Consider the following 18,014-nt stretch of genomic DNA (forward strand, 5'->3'; position numbering starts at 1 on the left):
GACGGTTCAATTACTATATGCCCGGGGGCATAAAAATACTTGATAATTCCTCTAGAAACTAAAAACCCAAAAATGTTGAGAAATAGCTTTGTGGTAAAATTCATCTCTTTGCTCACATGATAAATGAGCTAGGATCAGTCAAATTTGATGTTTTTGTGAATATACTTCCTTAAAAGAAAAACTTGAATCAAGTGAAATGTGATAATGATGATAACGTTTATGTTGTAAATGTTCAATCAACAATAGAACCTCAGATGACAGTGCATTTTGAGAAAAATACACATGTCAGTGTGTCACGAGTATTGCTTTTTAGTATAACGAGTATTGGTTATCGATATAGAGTAAAATTAATGCAAGTTATAAACACAGAGTATTTCCTACATTTAATTTTAAATATTTCTTATTGTGTATACTTATTTACACTATATGTGCAGATTATGCAGAGTTCGGAGGTACTTTACTGGAAACACCTGCAAATAATCCAGATTTTCATTCCTGCTCATGAAAAATCTCAGTCAAACAAACTCAGCAATTTTCTGTGTTTAAAAAGTTCTCTTTGCTATCGAAGGATCAACCTTTCCAGAATTTGTTAATAATTATTGCATATCTTACTTTAAACAGTAAAAAAAAATGCATCCAAAGTGCATTAATGCTGCCTCAAGATTGTCAATATTAGACGGTATTGAGCAAGTGTGCCAATATCTAATATCAACCGACTTCCTACTAAGTCAGAAATCCATATAAAGGTAACTTTCGGTCATTTTGCACCTGCACTCTAGCAACGGCAGACCATCTGCACATGAAATTTGTTACGTCATTAGCAATGAGGTACCGTATGACTTCTGAGCAAGTACTGTTCTGAGCTCAAAAAACCGAATAATGGATTTTGATAAGATTATGATAAAGGGCAGCAGATGCAATAAAAAGGTTATGTTTCCTTATAACCTTTTATCACTCACCCATGCCGATTTTGCGACTCCGTAAATATGGTACTGCATGGCCGTGACGTGATTAGCGTTATACTGACATAGTGTAAAGACGCGCTAAATGTTAGCGTTATACTGTAAGCGCGTCAATAAAAAATGACTCTTATTTCACTTTAAACGGTCTTAATATTTTGGGTATGTGATAAATAGAATATTAAATTCGTGTAAGTTCATTACTGAATTTATTGCACTCGTTGAATAAAATAATATTATTTAATATATAATTTTATTCAACTCGTGCAATAAATTCAGTATTGAACTTACACTCATTTAATATCCTCTATTTACCTCATAAAGTCGTGTTTTGAAGGCTTTACACCCCAACCCTTTTGAGGCCTCAAAATAGTGTAAAACATGCGCTATTTAGGCCCCAAACACTGTTTTTCGGTTTGAGAAATGTTGTTCAAAAGAGTGATCACTTTTTTGGTGCCACCCCCCCCCCCACCCATTAAAAAAGTACATCAAGGGGGTGCCACAGGGGGAAGGTGCCTCAGGAGGGATGTGCCCCCTTCTGTTTGGGGGATTGAAGTGGGGCAGTATCCCCTCTAATCGCCGAGAAGATTTGGGACTTGTAGGGGGGGCTAAAATGGCCTCGGGTCGATTTAAAGGCACCATGTAATCTGAACGCCGAAAACCTTAGACTTTATCTCAATCAATTGAAAAGTTGCTGCACCTTGAAATCAGTTTTGATGGGAAAAAACAACGCAAAATAGAGATTTTTGGCAATTTTGAGATGTCCCCCATTGCCATGGTAACTGGAAATTTAAAATTGAGCATGCTTTTCCACAGGCTATGGTCCAGCCAACATTTGTGCCCAGTTTGATCAGTACTGAAGCATTTTTTTATAGTTCATAGAAGTTTGAACTTGTAACAACAGGCTTAATTCAATGAAAACAGCCATTTTTCGCAATATGCTCATGCAGTAAAAGGTTAAGACGATACCGGCATGCTTAGACGGCATAAGCACTCGGGCCAATATTTTACTAAGTGTGTCGATATGTTTCTTAAGACACACTTGCCCTGTAAAACCTATAATTAATGTCATCTAAATATGTTTTGTTATTCTTCTCTTTTTTTCAGAGATGGGTCTCCATGATGATCACAGTTTCTTGAGACATGTATTTAAAGATTTTTATCGTCAATTTTGATGGTTCTACCCAGCTCCCAACCCTGCTTCAGACCCTGCACACACTTTATTTCATCCATAGTGTGATTTTCAATCAAATGGGAAATTTAATTCTATGTATTTGCCCGTAGAAAAAGAACAGTAACAATACTGAAAATGCATTGCTGAATCTGAAATATTTGAATGAATATCATATAAACAGTACATTATCAGCAAAATGAAATGGAATCGATAAACAGACGTGAAAATTAGACAAAAATATTGATTTTCCATACTAATGTGCTCATTGAGACTGTTTTGCAATATACTGTACACTAAAGTTGGGCTATATTTTGCAATACTCTGTACACTTAAAATTTAAAATCAATACTCGTATCTTTTTTGGACTATGTATCCTTTTGTACTTTCACAATTTTTGCCTGAAATTTGGACAAAGCATACTTGGATTGTGAATAAAAAAATGCTCGATTCAATTTTTTTTTATATTGGTTATATAATAATTTCTAACGATTCTACAGTATCGCGGTCAGTATTTTCTAGTGAGCAGCAGATCGTTTAGGGGTAGTTTAATCAATTTTACAAATACCTGTCAAACTTTTACGTCTTTTTAAGCTACAAAAATACCTCTAGATATATTAAAAACCTGTTGAGATAAATGAAATAGCCATTAGTTTGGAAAATATTGTCGCTGAACTTACCTTTGTTCCCCGTTCAAAGTCGCGAAATGGGATGAAAGTCCTCATTATATCGAGCAATATCCGGGGGTACAGTATACCGCAGTGATTATTTCTAATTTTGTTTTGTTATTTGTCGATTTTATCCCAAAATAGGTTTGTTTCTTTGCAAATCAGCAATTTTTTACATTTTGAATAAGTGCAAAATACGATCAATTTTAGTTTTATAAAACAATTAAAATAAAATCAGGATCATTTGATCCTGATCCTGATCTTTTCTTAGTGAACACGGGGCCTGAAATTCTTGATTAAAGTTTTGCATGCAACACCAACCATCAAAACTACTGAAGGTGTCGACTTTTAACTTAGTACAAGTCTTCAGGATCATTACTGGAGGTACATGTAGTCCAAGGCCCATAACTCTAATAATATGGCCCATTTTGAACTAATGAATTTTTTGGTTAAATCTTCAAAATTATTCAAACTAAATAAAAGTCTTCAGGATCATAATTGGAGGTCAATATCAAAGGCCCATAACTCTTATATGTACATGTATTTAAATACTATTTAGGTTATTTACTTGAAACTTTATACATGTTTTTCCAGATTTTAATTGGTTGTCACTATTAAAGACCTATAACTCTAGCATGAATTTTGATGAAGTGATGGTCCTTACTGTACTTAAGATTAAAGTTTTTAGTGCAAGATCAATCTTTACAACTTTTGAAAATATTCACATGTAAGGCTGGGTTATTATTGCAAAGAAAAGTCATACTGCAGTATTGTGATATAGTGCAATATTTACAGACATATAAATAATAAATTGCAATATATTGCGATACAGTATGAACTGTCTAAAATGCTTGAAAACCAAGGGTAAGACCAACAGAACATTGACTTAAAAGTTTATAGTTTAACATAATGTACAAGAGGTCCTTTTATAAAAGACTTCTCACGTCCTTTTATAAAAGACTTCTTGCTGGGTTAAAAGTGCTACTGCAAATGCCATTTGAAGTCAAGCTTAGTCTATATAAGTTGAAAACATTTGTAATTTTATAGAATTTTATGTTTTTTATAAAAATTTCATAGCTTTTATATATTTCTATATCTTAAAGCATATTGCAATTTAATATTGCCTGCTAATATACATGTATTGCAATATATTGCACACCCCTATTCACATGAAAACATGAAACTTCAGTAGTGATATTGGGGGCCCCAAATTTCACTACTACTGTCCAAGGATAAAACTCTGACTTTGATTTTGACTGAATTATGGCCAATTGTGAATATAGAAAATTTTTGGTTTCAGTTGTTTTTTCAAAATTTATATCTGTTATAAAACTACTGACTGAAATTCACTAGAAACTTGTATTACATTATTTTGTATTTATTTCAAAAGTAAATAATCTTGATGGCCGCCATTTACAAGTTGATTCTAAGTATCAGGGGTGGCGGAATTAAATTTTGTTTTCAAGAATTATTTCTTAAATAATAGCAAAATACTACTGACTGAAATTCACTAGAAACTTGTATTACATTATTTTGTATTTATTTCAAAAGTAAATAATCTTGATGGCCGCCATTTACAAGTTGATTCTAAGTATCAGGGGTGGCGGAATTAAATTTTGTTTTCAAGAATTATTTCATAAATAATAACAAAATATACCCCTTTCTATGAAAATTGCAATTTTAACTTTTAAAGTTAGATTATTTTATACTTTTGACAGTTTTTTTATGTGTTACATGATAAATAAAAAAAACATGTGACTATCTTTGATATTACCCGGGTGTAGATTTTCCAAGGTTTTTGGCTCAAAATCCTTGGAAAAAAACCTCGGAGTATTGGAACAAGAAAATGCAAAACTTTTCTATTAAAAAAACCTTGGAAAAATAGGGAGAGGGTGAAAAACCTTGTAAAAAATTTCCGAGTTTTTTAAAAAAAAAACCTCGTAAAAAGTATGACCTCGGAGTATTGGAACGATTTCCAAGGATTTTTAAAGTGTTTCCGTGGTTTCTCACAACTGGGAATACTGTTATATTTTTTGAGGATTCTTACTTAAGGGCATCAGAGAATTTTCCAAGGTTTATTTGAGCAAAAACCTTGGAAATTTCTAGAATATCCATGGAAAATCAGAAAATATAACATCCAATGAAATATTCTGAAAAGAGCAATTATATTGTCCTTTTAAGGAATTAAGAAACTTCTTTATAATAATACAGAGCAAAAAATGATCACATGACTCACTGAAACATTTAATGTCAGTGTGAAGTAAATAGTAATGCACTACAAATGAAAAGTTAAGTTAGTTATAGTCTTTAATGGTAAATATTACAATCAATGTTCAGTTATAATTTTTTTGGTATCCGGCTTTATTTAAATACATTCAAATATCTATCTATTGAATTCCTGTTCACTCTTCATGATTTTAAAGTGTCCCTTAGTTTTTTCCTCACCATCACAGGGATCACATTTGGAAAATGCTCCATGATAAATTTCCTGAAATAAATAAAGTAAATATTTAATAAAGTACAGCCATTGAAAAAAGTTAGAAAAAAATTATATAAAATCACCACTGGGCGCTTCCCTCTCCATGTGGTCAGGATCAAAGACTTCGAACTACTTGCCTTACAACATTGTATTTTTGACTCCTGAAGCCAGGATGGGCTTTTTTCCTCTGAGGGAGCTATCCAGCCCAGGATTAAGGAACACCTATGGTTATACTCAGGACAGTTCAGTATGAGTAGGCAATCAGAATTACATCATTTAATTTCTTTTTTATTAATCAATAAAAAAAATGATACGTTCCTAACGTTTCCATAGGCAAAAATATCAGTTCACTGTTGATATATATTGTTTTAAAGAATCAGCACTTTTGTGAAAAGAAATACATCTTTTGAGTGATCCAAAACTACTTGAATGACAAGTTGTTTAAGACCTTTGTTTAAAATGAAAGCTTTAATATTTTCAAATGACCTTTTCTGTAGTTACTTTTAAATGTTTGTCTACTGTTTTGAAATAGTGAATTTAATTTTTTTCATGTTGATTTCTATTTTTTCTTCATCAGTACTTAGTGTCAGGATTTCAAGAAAACTTTGGTAAGCAGTGTGACAATTCTGTGACGTTTAGAAAAGAAATGATGTCTGTTACTATTATTTTAGATTATGTCATACTGGATGTTACAACCTAAAGCACTCTAAAAATATTGCCAAAAATATCGCTTTTCATAAGGTGATTCCGATTGCCTACACTGACTGTATCTGTCTGCTCAAAGTGACATCTGCATCAATAAAGCTGGAGAGTCATCATGTAACATTAACAGCATTTCCAACAAAGTATCAATAAAAAAATCAGTTCCAGAAACCTTCATTCATTCAAATTTCAAATTGAAACTTTCAAAACCTAGTTTTAAAACAAAAACATACTGTAGTATATTCCTTGAAGCCTTTCCTGCTCTACAGTTGGCTTCCTTAATCACTTGACTTTGAAGGTGCCAATGCATATGACATTCAAATATATTCCTCTGCTTTATACTATGATAAAACACAGCAAAGCTGGATTGCCATCTTCTTGCAGTTTGGATCAGTCCTGCAAACTTGCTTTCAAGCTGACTCTGTAATTAAAAATTTGTAGATTCAAATAATAGATGAAAGATGAAAGTTTATAAATAATGTCATCATAGTTTCATGCACTCATCTTGTTCAATACAAGCATAGACAAACATAGCATAATTATACTCATAAAATATCCTCTAAACACTTGTATTTAAACTAGCTTACATTTAGGTTAAAAATATAGATCTAAAATAGTTTGTATTTAATACTTTTTTGAAAACAAAACAACAGATTTTATGCATAAATGTATCTAAAATTATTTACCTGAACCTTTTTACTATTATGTGTCTTTTGTTTATCTTCCTGTCTCAGGTCACTGATCGTTAGGTTCAATTACAACAACCTAACATTTCCTGAATCTTGTCACACTTAGATAATTGTTTTCTTTGAAAATTCCAAAATATGCTCCCTAACATTTAAAACAAGATATCTCCAAAATTGCTTAAAATAAATCCAGGTTTGCACTATTTCCAACTATAACCACTTGACCCATTAATTAATGTCTGAGATTCAAATTTTTCAACAGTATAACTGGAGGGGCAATCATAATGTGAAACAGGGGTGATCCCAAAATATCAAAGCCATCATCATTTTATTTTTACATTTATTGAAGGTACAAATATATCAAATGATAAATAGAAGTAATACTTGAAAATCATAATAAGTTCTTGAAAGAGAATCACAGTTGCAGTGTCATTTTAGACTGATTGTTTTGGAATGTACAAAAACCCAGACTCCCCCTAAATAATCACATGGAACAATCTGGTCTATCCCAGAATGCGCAATGAGAAGATTGATCATGCATAGATAGAGGGAACCACCTGGGGTGCCATTAGTTTTATCTGATCAGTGTGTTATATTCTGTGTGTGAAATCTTAGTGGATGCAGTATTTATTTATCCTAATTATAAGAAATTTTCAAGCATACATATTTTACACATTAATTGTACATAATTATATATTAAAACGACAATTAATAACTGTTTATGTTTATTGTACACATAATTAATGGCAGAGTAAGTTGTAATCTGAATGTATGTCACAGACTTGCTTAGTAGAATATACTATTTTATATGGCATAAAAACATATATTAAATATTAATAGCATTCTTTTACAGGCTGTCAAAAAACCCTAAGTAAAAATAAGTCTATATATAGAAAGAAACTGCAGGAAAAATACTGATGCATTTGGAAACTAATAGACATAAACACTGATTGTTTCTTTTTGTATTATAGTTTTGCTCTTTTATCTATTCTTAAAAATGGAAAAGATATCTAGTAACAATAATTATAAATAATAAAAGAAATATATGAAAATAAAAAAAAAAAAATTTTCAAGTCTTTCTGATCATCAGTTATTTGAATAATCTTTATCTTATTATGATTAGTTACAATACCTTTATAGCCATTAATAAAAGGTATTTTATGGCAACAAGGAATTTACATTGTATTTAACTTTTCCATGTTTTCACACTTAAATTTTTTGAATTGATTCCTCCGAAAAAAATGGCTTCAGAAAATTAAAGTACAAATTTATTGAAAAGGAAGTTGGCCATTGACAATGTTCATACTAAAAATTGATTTCCTGGACCAAATCTCTCCTTTCCATGCTGTTGGACAATAATGTTTGCTCTGACCATGGATTAAAAAATATCCATGGGCAATCTACAGTCAGGTTGTTATCTTAGTTTGCTTTAACTGTTGATTATTGCTTTTGATGCCCATTATAAGTTAAATCATGATTATGTCTTAACATTTTCCGAGATGAAATTTAGTTAAGTTCAATTTTCCAAGGTCATTTCCAAGCTAAATATTGGCAAAGTGTTTCCAACAAATTTTACGTAAATTTTCTATGTTCTTTTCCGAGCAAAAAAATGACTAAGTTCTTATTTCCAAGCTTTTTCCGAGCTGATTTTTGGCAGAGTGTTTAATTCCGAGATAGTTTCCAAGGTTTTCTTTATTTCCAAGGATTTTTATACAAAAACCTTGGATAAAGTTGCCAAGGTTTTAAAAAAAACCTCGGAATTAAAAAAAAACCTTGTAAAACTGGTTTATTTCCAAGGTTTTTGAAGCAGTTTCCATGGTTTTTTTCATAAACCTCGGAAAATCTACACCCGGGAATTAAGGCATTAATTGAGTCTTGCCCCTTTCAGTCCATAATCTGCCTCGCCTGATAAAATTGATATCAAAAGACAGTAGCATGTTACTCTCTATTTATCCTGAATTGGAACAAAAATCAAAAGTAAATTGAACAGTTTAATATTCATATTCACCAACATTTTTATTAAAGAATATCATAAACTTCCTTCTTCTTTATAATTTTTACACAATATATGTATGTATTATATACATGTATCCCTATATATACAATATCTATAGAGGATATTCAATGAGTGTAGGTTTAATACTGAATTTATTGAACGAGTTGAATAAAATCATATTATGCAGGCCTCTGGCGAGCATAATATTGTTTTATTCAATGTCGTTAATTTCGTTAATTTTGTGGTGATTCGGAAAAGGCGAGTATGACCCTCTGATTACGCAAAGAACCAGTCTAAATTTTCTGGGAAATTCCGGTATAAAATTCAATTCAAAGACAATTTCTTTTTGCGCTATTTTAATCGTGACATATTTATCTATATTTTAAAATATTTTTTTTAGTTTAAGCATCGTAATTCATAAAAAGTATAAAATTGGTTCGGAAAGGGCAAGTTCACTGTAATGGATATAATGTTAAAAAATAAAACACCCAAGCTTTTATCTGAATTAAATCACAACATGTAGATATCTGTCCGGACACATGGTACTGTAGTGTAGACAATTTAGGTAATTTTGATACCCTCCTTATAGTTATATAGGAGAAATAAACAAACTAGTTTGTTAATTAGGAGAATAACCTATCTGTACTGTGTCAATTTTTTAGGTCTCTGAGTTGGAAATTATGAAATCTGTATGGAAAAATGTTCAAAAAGTGTCTGTTTGATGGTCCCCGACCAGTACAGTACTAAAACCCTAAACTTTTCAACATTAATGTCCGAACATTAGCTTATCCGAAATATGATAAGTAAATGTAAACAATAACACAAAAATAATTACCAGTTGTCTTTTTGCAGTGTGCAACATTGACGAATACAATGATTGAGAATATGAAAAATATTTTTTCTAGCCTTCTAAACTTTATAGGTCGCGTCATTTCTTTACCGTTCAAAAAAAAAAAATAGCTGATACGAAAGTACAAAGTTCACCTTCGGTAACCAAGGGGTGTAACTTGTATTCGTTGATTACCAACTGCCTTTAGCAGTTACTTCCCTTACAGAACACTGGGTGTTATGATGAGTTGATGACAGGCGTTATTATAGTCTGATTTTATTGACCTGTCAACTATGAATACATTATAGAACTCATTTAAATATTCGATCCCACTTCGGTTTTGTCCGTTTATTTTACGAGAATTAATAAGGAGTTTATATGACTAACGTTTGGAAAACTGCCACTAGCTTAATGAAATTTCTCTTAACATCCGCAATAGCGCAGTGGGTTAAGTGATAACCTAATGCATGAGAGGCCCGAGGTTCGATCCCTTCTTTTGACATTCTTTCTTTACTTTTAATGAAAATGGTCAAGCGCTTGCAAAATTATCTACACAGATATGAAACAACTAAGAAACACTGAATTGTCACATTTTGTATTGTATTTTATGGCACTGAAATTACATATTTTGATTTTAATCCGAATGACTTTTCAGTAATAATTCTTAAACAATGTTATATACAAAAGAATAGTATTTACAAAAAGTGCAAAACATGTTATAAAAGGAACAACCATAACTTCAAAAATGTTGAAAATAATTATGTATAAGAAAAAAACCTGAATATACACTCGATCTTGCAACACTTTGGACATTCAGATAATATATACCCGTGGTTTACCCTATTGCGCTATAACGGTCAGTGTAACTAATTCATACAAACTAGATGAATTTAATCACATCTTGCTGCGTACATCTCACGGAATTTACCGAACATTTATCGAATATTAATATATTCTGTGCATTGACCGTATAATCAGTATGGAATTGACAGGTTAATAAAATCAAACAATACGGATAACCAGTAAGCTGGATTTTGATATCTTAATGACAATAATAATTATAAGTACAAATGATGCTGAAATGCAGCAATTGAGAATCTCCGCGCAAAAAATGCGCTCATTCGCACAGGTCATTTTCTATTTATGTACATTATTCCAGATTTAAATTTGCATAATTAGACTTATCGTATGCACTGTCCACGACAGAGGGGTCAGATATTAAATTTAAAAAAATATATATATGCTTTGAATTCCAATTCAAACAAGACTTTTTAATGGTATGTGACATGATGTTCTGATTGTGTCACTACAGTAAAACATATTAGATGAGATATAAAAAATATCAAAGCATGTACATTTTCTTTTTCACCTGTAATGCTACTCATTCTCTACAAATATCAACAACTAATCATTGTAAGAAGTATAACAAGAGCTGTCCGTAAGACAGCGCGCTCGACTTTTTTATTGCTTGCCAATAAAAAAAGTTTTTGCAGTAAAAGGCAATACAAGAATCTCTGTATTTTTAAAGTGAACTAGTTGTTTGATACCCTTGAATATTACAGCAATGTTTATATGACATAATTTATGGTAAAGTGAACAAGTGGATAGGAATGAATTTTTTTAGATTTTTTAAGTTTTTTAGTGCTTGCCTATAATACAAAACATTGACAGTTAAGGGCCATAATTCAAATAAAATCTTTGACAGAATTACCTTCTCCTGGACATGTTTGGGAATCATGATTGTAAACAAGTATTCCAACTTTCAAATTAATATCTCAAACAGTTCAGTCAAAAAGTGGACTGGTACTAAAAACTTAACCAAGATTCTAAGTCGATAAAAGGCCTTAATTTTTAAAACAAATCCTTGACAGAGTTACCTTCTCTTGCGTACAGATGGGGGTAATGATGTGAAATAGCATTAAAAGTTTCAAAGCAATATCTCAAAGGGTTAAGGCAATAAGTGGATTTTACCCATATTCAATGTATTTTCTAAGTCAAAAAGGGGCATAATTCTGTCAAAACCTTGACAGAGTTATGTCCTCTTGTCTGTTGATGAAGGTCGTGATGGTAAAACAAGTATGGTCAGTTTCAAAGCAATACCTCCAATGGTTTTGAAATAAAGTGAGGTGGTACAAAAAACTTAACCAAGCTCAATACACTTTCTAAGTCAAAAAAGGGCCATAATTCTGTCAAAAACCTTGACAGAGTTATGTACTCTTGTCTGTAGATGGAGGTTATGATGGTGAACAAGTATGGTAAGTTTCAAAGCCATACTTGTAATACTTCTGAAATAAAGTGGGGTGGTACGAAAAACTTAACCAAGGTGTGACGCCAACGCCGACGCCGACGCCGGGGCGAGTAGGATAGCTCCCCTTTTCATAGAAAAGTCGAGCTAAAAATCCATATATAAATAAGCCAAAACTAAATCTTTCATCGATTTTATTTTTCAAAATGTCCAAAATGTTTAGCGGCAAATGGTATATCATGTTATAACAAGAAAGCAGCATTGATGCAAAGCATCAAAGGGCGTCCAAGCAAAAAATGCAGCAAGTGACGATGAACTAGTAGACATCTGATGACCAGATATTATTTTAGAATTTTCAATGCTGCATTGGCATTTACAGTCAAATCGGCCCCAAGTCAGATCGGCCCCAAGTCGAATCGGCCCCAAAATAGTCAAATCGGCCTCAAGTGAAATCGGCCTCAAGTCAGATCGGCCCATTTTTTTATTTTCTTTATTCATTTTCTTTTTTTTTAAATGCTGGATGCATATTGATAAAAAAACAATTGTGTGGATGGGAATACCAAATGAGAAACCATGGATTACAAAGAAAACAAGAACAAAACATATAATAATCAAATTTATTGTCTGAGTATAACGTTTTACATGTATCTTCAATGTACTATAAACATATGAAACATGATAAATGTAACTGTATGAGGCATATGAGGTTTTTCACACTTGTAACTAATAAACAGCTAATTTAAAGCAATCAAGTGTGAACAACATGCTACTTGATTAAACGTCTCACTCTTCAATTGGATGGATATCACTATAAATAAGTATTTTTCGGACAAAATAACCATGATAGAACAGAGCATATATACTTTATTTCTGACTGGGGCATAACACACATCATCACAACGAATATCACAACATACATATGCATGTCTATTTATTATAATGCATGCACCAAGAAATTATGTTATAATAAATTCAAACAGTTGGTGTTTGGTCATCAATTAAATCTCAAATTATATATTCATATATATGTTATATATATCTATATTGTCTGTGTGTTCTGTATCCACTCATGCGCAACAAATCAAATAAAGTTTCAACAACACATAATTTTGTACCGCCACGTTTCATCAGGTAGCACTTTGTTCACACTTAATTACCGTTAATTGCATCACGCATTCGTTAATCCAGTAGTATTGCATCTCTATTTATTTTTTATCAATAAACTATATTATTAATTTAAATCAAAAACTTCTCTTATAAAAATTTGAATTTAGAAATAAAATTTTATTTTTTACTTATTTTGCTATGGCAATTAATTCACCATTATTTTTAAGTATTTATAGCTGTTAGTCACAAAAATAACTTAAGGGCCGATTCGACTAGTTTTGAGGCCGATTTGACTAGTTTTGTGGCCGATTTGACTAGTTTTGGGGCCGATTTGACTTTTTGAAATTGTTGTGTGGCCGATTTGACTAATTTTGAGGCCGATTTGACTAATTTTGTGGCCAATTTGACCTGGGCCGATATGACTTGGGGCCGATTTGACTAGTTTGCCTTAATTGGATTTACCAGAATTGAACAAGATGAATGGGCAGACGAAAGACATTGTTCATCATGAACTGTGATAGGCTTGCTAGAGATAAGACTATTAAATGTATTTTCTTTGGAACATACAAAACAGTACTCAAAATGAACAAAGTCTGTTTTTTTTAAATATTATAATTGTACAAACAGTATACAAAAATAATTGATAAAAAGCGGCTCCATGGACAATAAAAAAGTAAACACTAATAGCAATTATGTTTTATATTATTTTATTCATACAAATATTAGTATTTCTAAAAATGCTAGGAATCGCCATGCAGCCAGGCATTTAAAACGTGGAATAGACTCATTCCTAGAAAAATATTCCGAATATTGTTTTATTCCAAAGGAGCCTGTACACACTGGTTCATGAGGAGGGGGGGGGGGGTGGCGTGGGAGTAGTCTATGCTTAATGAAGCTCCATCCGCCCTTTACTGTCCAGTAAATGCAGCTTTCGCTGTCGAGTACGGACCCTGCATGGACATTTCACTAGTTATGCACTTAAACCACAGAGTGGTGATAATTTACCTCTATGCAATTTCCACGGTCTGTTATCCATGATATGAATTTTGAGCCAAAAGTAGGTCACTATACGGCGGTCAATAAAAAAGTAACCTGAGACAATACGGAAAGGAGGTAGCCCTGATAAAGGCTGAACATTATGCCGACAAAGGGCCTACCTTTCAAACAGTCACTCTCTGTGCTAGGGACTCACGCATCCTAGCACACTTTTCCCGTCGTCCCTGCCTACTTTGTACATGTAGGGCCACTACCCGGCCTCTGTATTAGTCAGGACATCGGCAGCTCGCAGCAGGATACAAGTTTCGATTTTCTTTTTCGCCGTCAAATCTTCTGCCAAATGATCACCGTGTATATCTATTAACGCAGGAATGTGCAAATAACGCAGGAATTGTGCAAAAGTTACGCAGAATTGTGCAATTATTAATGAAAAAGAACTCAAACTTCCTATTATGAATTGGATTCCTGAATTACATAAAAAAACTTTCCAAGCCAGTTTCATTGCTAATTCTACATTCTGCACTACAAGTAAACTTTCTATTTTATTGACGTCTTGTTTGACTGCCATTAAAACACATGTACAATGTAATTAGATATTGTGATAAAGTCTATGAAAACACAGGCAAACATCTCTTTTGGTCTATAAAAGTTCTGGTGAAATATTGGATAAATTCAAAATTAACAACTACATTTATCAAGCTTCAACTGTCAGTACATACGAATTTTTTTTACACTTTATACAACCTTGCCACTTAAATTAATTAATGATAAACTAATTTCCTTAATTCAGAAAACTTTTGCACGGGAAAAAATTACCTTTCTTGCATGTAATTCTAACAAAACTTTTTTCACTAACGGTATTGTGAAACATTATACTATGTGGACCTGTGACGAAGTTTGTAGAGCACTCTCTTTTCTTTTAGACAACATTTATGTCAGGTTTGGAAATACCCTATTTAAACAGATCATAGGTATTCCTATGGATACTGGTCGCCGATTTGTTTTTGTACTGCTATGAAAGAGACTTTATGTTGAGTCTCTGTGAATATACACAACAAGATGTTATAGTAGCATTTAATAATACTCCCAGATACCTTGATGATTTTTTTAATTTAGATAATTTTTATTTTGATCAAATGTTGTCTGATATTTATCCCCATGAACTACTACTTAATAAAACGAACACTTGAAATTTTAGTACATCATTTTTTTATCTTCATATTACTGTCAACAACAATTCGATCACACGAAAATCTATGATAAAAGAGATGACATTGACTTTTGTATAGTAAATTATCCACATGAATATGGAGACGTACCCCATGCAACATCTTATGGGGTATATGTTTCTCAGTTAATTAGATTCTCTAGAGCGTGTAGCAACGTACGTAAAGATTTCAACGAGCGGAATATTTTCATTACCAGCAAGCTTTTTTCTGCTGTTTTTACTAAAATCATTAAACGTTTTATTAAAAGAGGTTATGATCCCACTATTTTAAGGCATACTGCATGCTGAGTGTTCAACCCTTTTACAGTTGGACACTACGTTTTCCTCTTTTGATTACATCTGACGGACCAGGTTGGAGACTCTATGATGGACAGTTCTTGAAGCCCTTTGGGACTTAATTGCCTTAATGTTCATCTTCTGCCTTGCTTCGTCGGGCCCTTGTAGGTGATTTTCTTGTTCCTTTAAGACATTGAGTACTTTTATTTTGGTCATTGGGTTTTCTTTTATATGTTTCTACATGATCATTTTGGTGTTTTACTTATTTCATCTTTTGTAATCATAACAACCGTTAGAATTTCACTTGGCGGGGATTCATTTTATTTACAATGTCTCGTTTATAGGAACATGGCGGGACTACGGTTTGGTGCACCATTAACCGGTTTAAACTCCCCAGTAGTACTTATGCTGCTGACCGTTCCAAGGCGGCGCCCTCGATCTGTGTTCCTCAGATGTATGTCTTGTTGTTTCATACTGTTTTGGTGACACTTTTGTTTGTGTCCCTTGTTGTTGTCTCGTCTACGGTAAGTATTTTCCCTTTCCCCCCTAGTTTTATTTCTTTATTTCGCCTCCTTCCCCGAATTTCATATCCCCTTTCCCCTGTGCCCTTTAATTAGTGGGGCTATTAATCAATCAGTTATATGTTTTCTGAAATTATGATTTCCTTGTCGGTTACTATTATTTCTTCATGTGTATCATTTTAGTGATAAGCCTGACAGTGCTCTCCCTTGCGCCCTGTCTTGTTTTTGTTTGGGATCCTCCTGGGCTCCTTGCCTCTGGTTCTTGTTGCTAGGTCGTCTGGGGGTTGCGTTTATTGAACGCCGCCTTCCCTTTTGATCTTGTTTGTCATATTTTAGTGGCTAAAACGAGAACCGCGATACGTAAATGGACCAATATCTTGTTTACTGTGCAGCAAATTCGAAGAAACGAATTAGCGCTTACGGTTGCCGAGACATTATACTTTTAACCTCATCAAAAATATTTTCATAAAAATGTTTATTTTTCAAGATCATTCGTGAAAATGACGACCTCAGTAGCGTATTGATGGCAATTGTTAGTTTTGTTGATATCTTTAAATACACTAACGTACATATTAATCTTTGACTTTTTATATTCCGTATGCCTGAGACTTTTTTTCAATCTAGTCGTGTCATATTACAATTAATTTAGCAGATAAAACGTAATTGAGACCAATTTTACAGGTAACGCCGATTTCGTGAATGAAGCACTGAAGCAACGGAGGTTCTCTCATTAAAAGTATTTAAATCTTATTTTACCAGCTTCCTTCTATTATTATACGACACTTGAAGTTGGACAAATGTCTTAGGTATTTTGGGGTCACAAGGTCAAAGGTCAAGGTCACTTTTACCTTAAAACTCAAAATGATTTCCGGAGCATAACTTAAGTTCCATTTGGCCCACAGTATTCAAACTTCATAGGATGATTGTCCATATTGGGTAGAAGACCCTATTGATTTTGGGGTCACAAGGTCAAAGGTCAAGGTCACTTTTACCTTAAAACTGAAAACAGTTTTCACTTAATAACTTAAGTATTAATCAACCTACAGCTGTATAGTTTTAAAGGATGAACAGCCATGTCCAATACATTACCCCTATAGATTTAAGGGTCATAAGGTCAAAGGTCAGGATCACAATGATCTTTACACTGAAAGTTGTGGTTTCTGGAGCATAACTACAACTTGATGCTGGTGCTTTGAAAACAGCAACTGTATATATATATATACATGAAGGTTCTTTAGCTATAAATGAGGATTGCTTTTTGAAGGAGGTAATACTGTATTTAATGTATTTAATTCCCATGTCTTACAAATGTTTCATCCTAACTAACAAAAAAACACTTTCGGGCATATAATGCTCCGCCTAGCGGTGCTCTTGTTTGTAAATGTGTACATGAAGTTTCATTACTAAGTACTTTAAAGGTTGTTTTTTGTGTATCTTTGCAGGATTTCATTTCTTGGTGGAAGGTTTTTGGAAGTACCATGCGCCAGAGTACATCCCAGTTGTTATTTGGTTTATTTTATAGTGCTTACACAAATTAAAAGCTGCAGAAAAAGTCCAAGGGCCAATGTATTATTTTTCTGTGCTAAATTTAGTTGGATAGTATTGTTGTTGAAAGTTTTAGCCACCAAATGACTGTACGGGATATGCTGTGTTCAGAATTTAGTCTTAGATGTGATGGATTTACTATAAAGAGTACGAAAATTCAGTAGGCCGTCTCCACAAATAACTTCAATTTATAAACCAGGTTGTACAGATAATAAAATAGACCATTTAACGATGCGGACCGAAAGTAGTATTTCTCATGAATGCACAAGCTGCGTAGGGCAAAAAGAGCATATAATTATAGTAGAAGTTCATAGACGATTCCGAATTAGCCAGCCCACATAGCTCAATAGGTTAGAGTGCGAGAATTGTAATCTCGACATTGTGGGTTCGATTCCCGGGCTGACCAACTAAAATTACTAATCAATCTTTCGGATGAAACTTTAAATCTAGGTCCCGTGTTGTATGAGTGCTTTAACAGTCAATATTATATACAGACAACAAATACTGCAATATTACATCATCTATCTTATCATTCATACAATTTAAATATTCTAAGCCACATAATAAAGAATTATTAAATTTCCACAAACCTTTCCCATGTACAAT

The 18,014-nt window shown here is 32.8% G+C and overlaps 2 protein-coding genes across 2 annotated transcripts in view; one reads left to right on the forward strand and one right to left on the reverse strand.

The window, feature by feature from the left end:
• LOC132719603 (acid sphingomyelinase-like phosphodiesterase 3b) overlaps nucleotides 1-9,671 on the reverse strand; it is a 37,913-nt gene extending 28,242 nt beyond the window's left edge. Inside the window, exon 1 of the mRNA XM_060703394.1 lies at nucleotides 9,497-9,671. Within this exon, the coding sequence (XP_060559377.1) occupies nucleotides 9,497-9,593 (97 nt within the window). The 5' untranslated portion in view covers nucleotides 9,594-9,671. The remainder of the gene's footprint in view (nucleotides 1-9,496) is intronic.
• Nucleotides 9,672-10,506: 835 nt separating this feature from the next.
• LOC132719604 (uncharacterized) lies at nucleotides 10,507-17,499 on the forward strand. The gene is made up of 3 exons (XM_060703395.1): nucleotides 10,507-10,619; nucleotides 15,687-15,866; nucleotides 17,306-17,499. The coding sequence occupies exons 1-3, from the start codon at nucleotides 10,536-10,538 to the stop codon at nucleotides 17,399-17,401; spliced, it is 360 nt and encodes a 119-aa protein (XP_060559378.1). The 5' UTR covers nucleotides 10,507-10,535; the 3' UTR covers nucleotides 17,402-17,499.
• Nucleotides 17,500-18,014: the final 515 nt, after the last annotated feature.

Source organism: Ruditapes philippinarum, unplaced genomic scaffold, assembly GCF_026571515.1.
Source record: "Ruditapes philippinarum isolate M1 unplaced genomic scaffold, ASM2657151v2 ctg434_1_1_1_1, whole genome shotgun sequence".
In the NCBI taxonomy this organism is placed as follows: domain Eukaryota; kingdom Metazoa; phylum Mollusca; class Bivalvia; order Venerida; family Veneridae; genus Ruditapes; species Ruditapes philippinarum.

Coding starts and splice junctions, on each gene's coding strand:
- LOC132719604 (XM_060703395.1), top strand. CDS start 10,536: ATGACAATAATAATTATAAGTACAAATGATGCTGAAATGCAGCAATTG. Junction 10,620..15,686: donor AAATGCGCTCATTCGCACAG/GTCATTTTCTAT, acceptor TCTCGTTTATAG/GAACATGGCGGGACTACGGT. Junction 15,867..17,305: donor TTGTTGTTGTCTCGTCTACG/GTAAGTATTTTC, acceptor GTATCTTTGCAG/GATTTCATTTCTTGGTGGAA.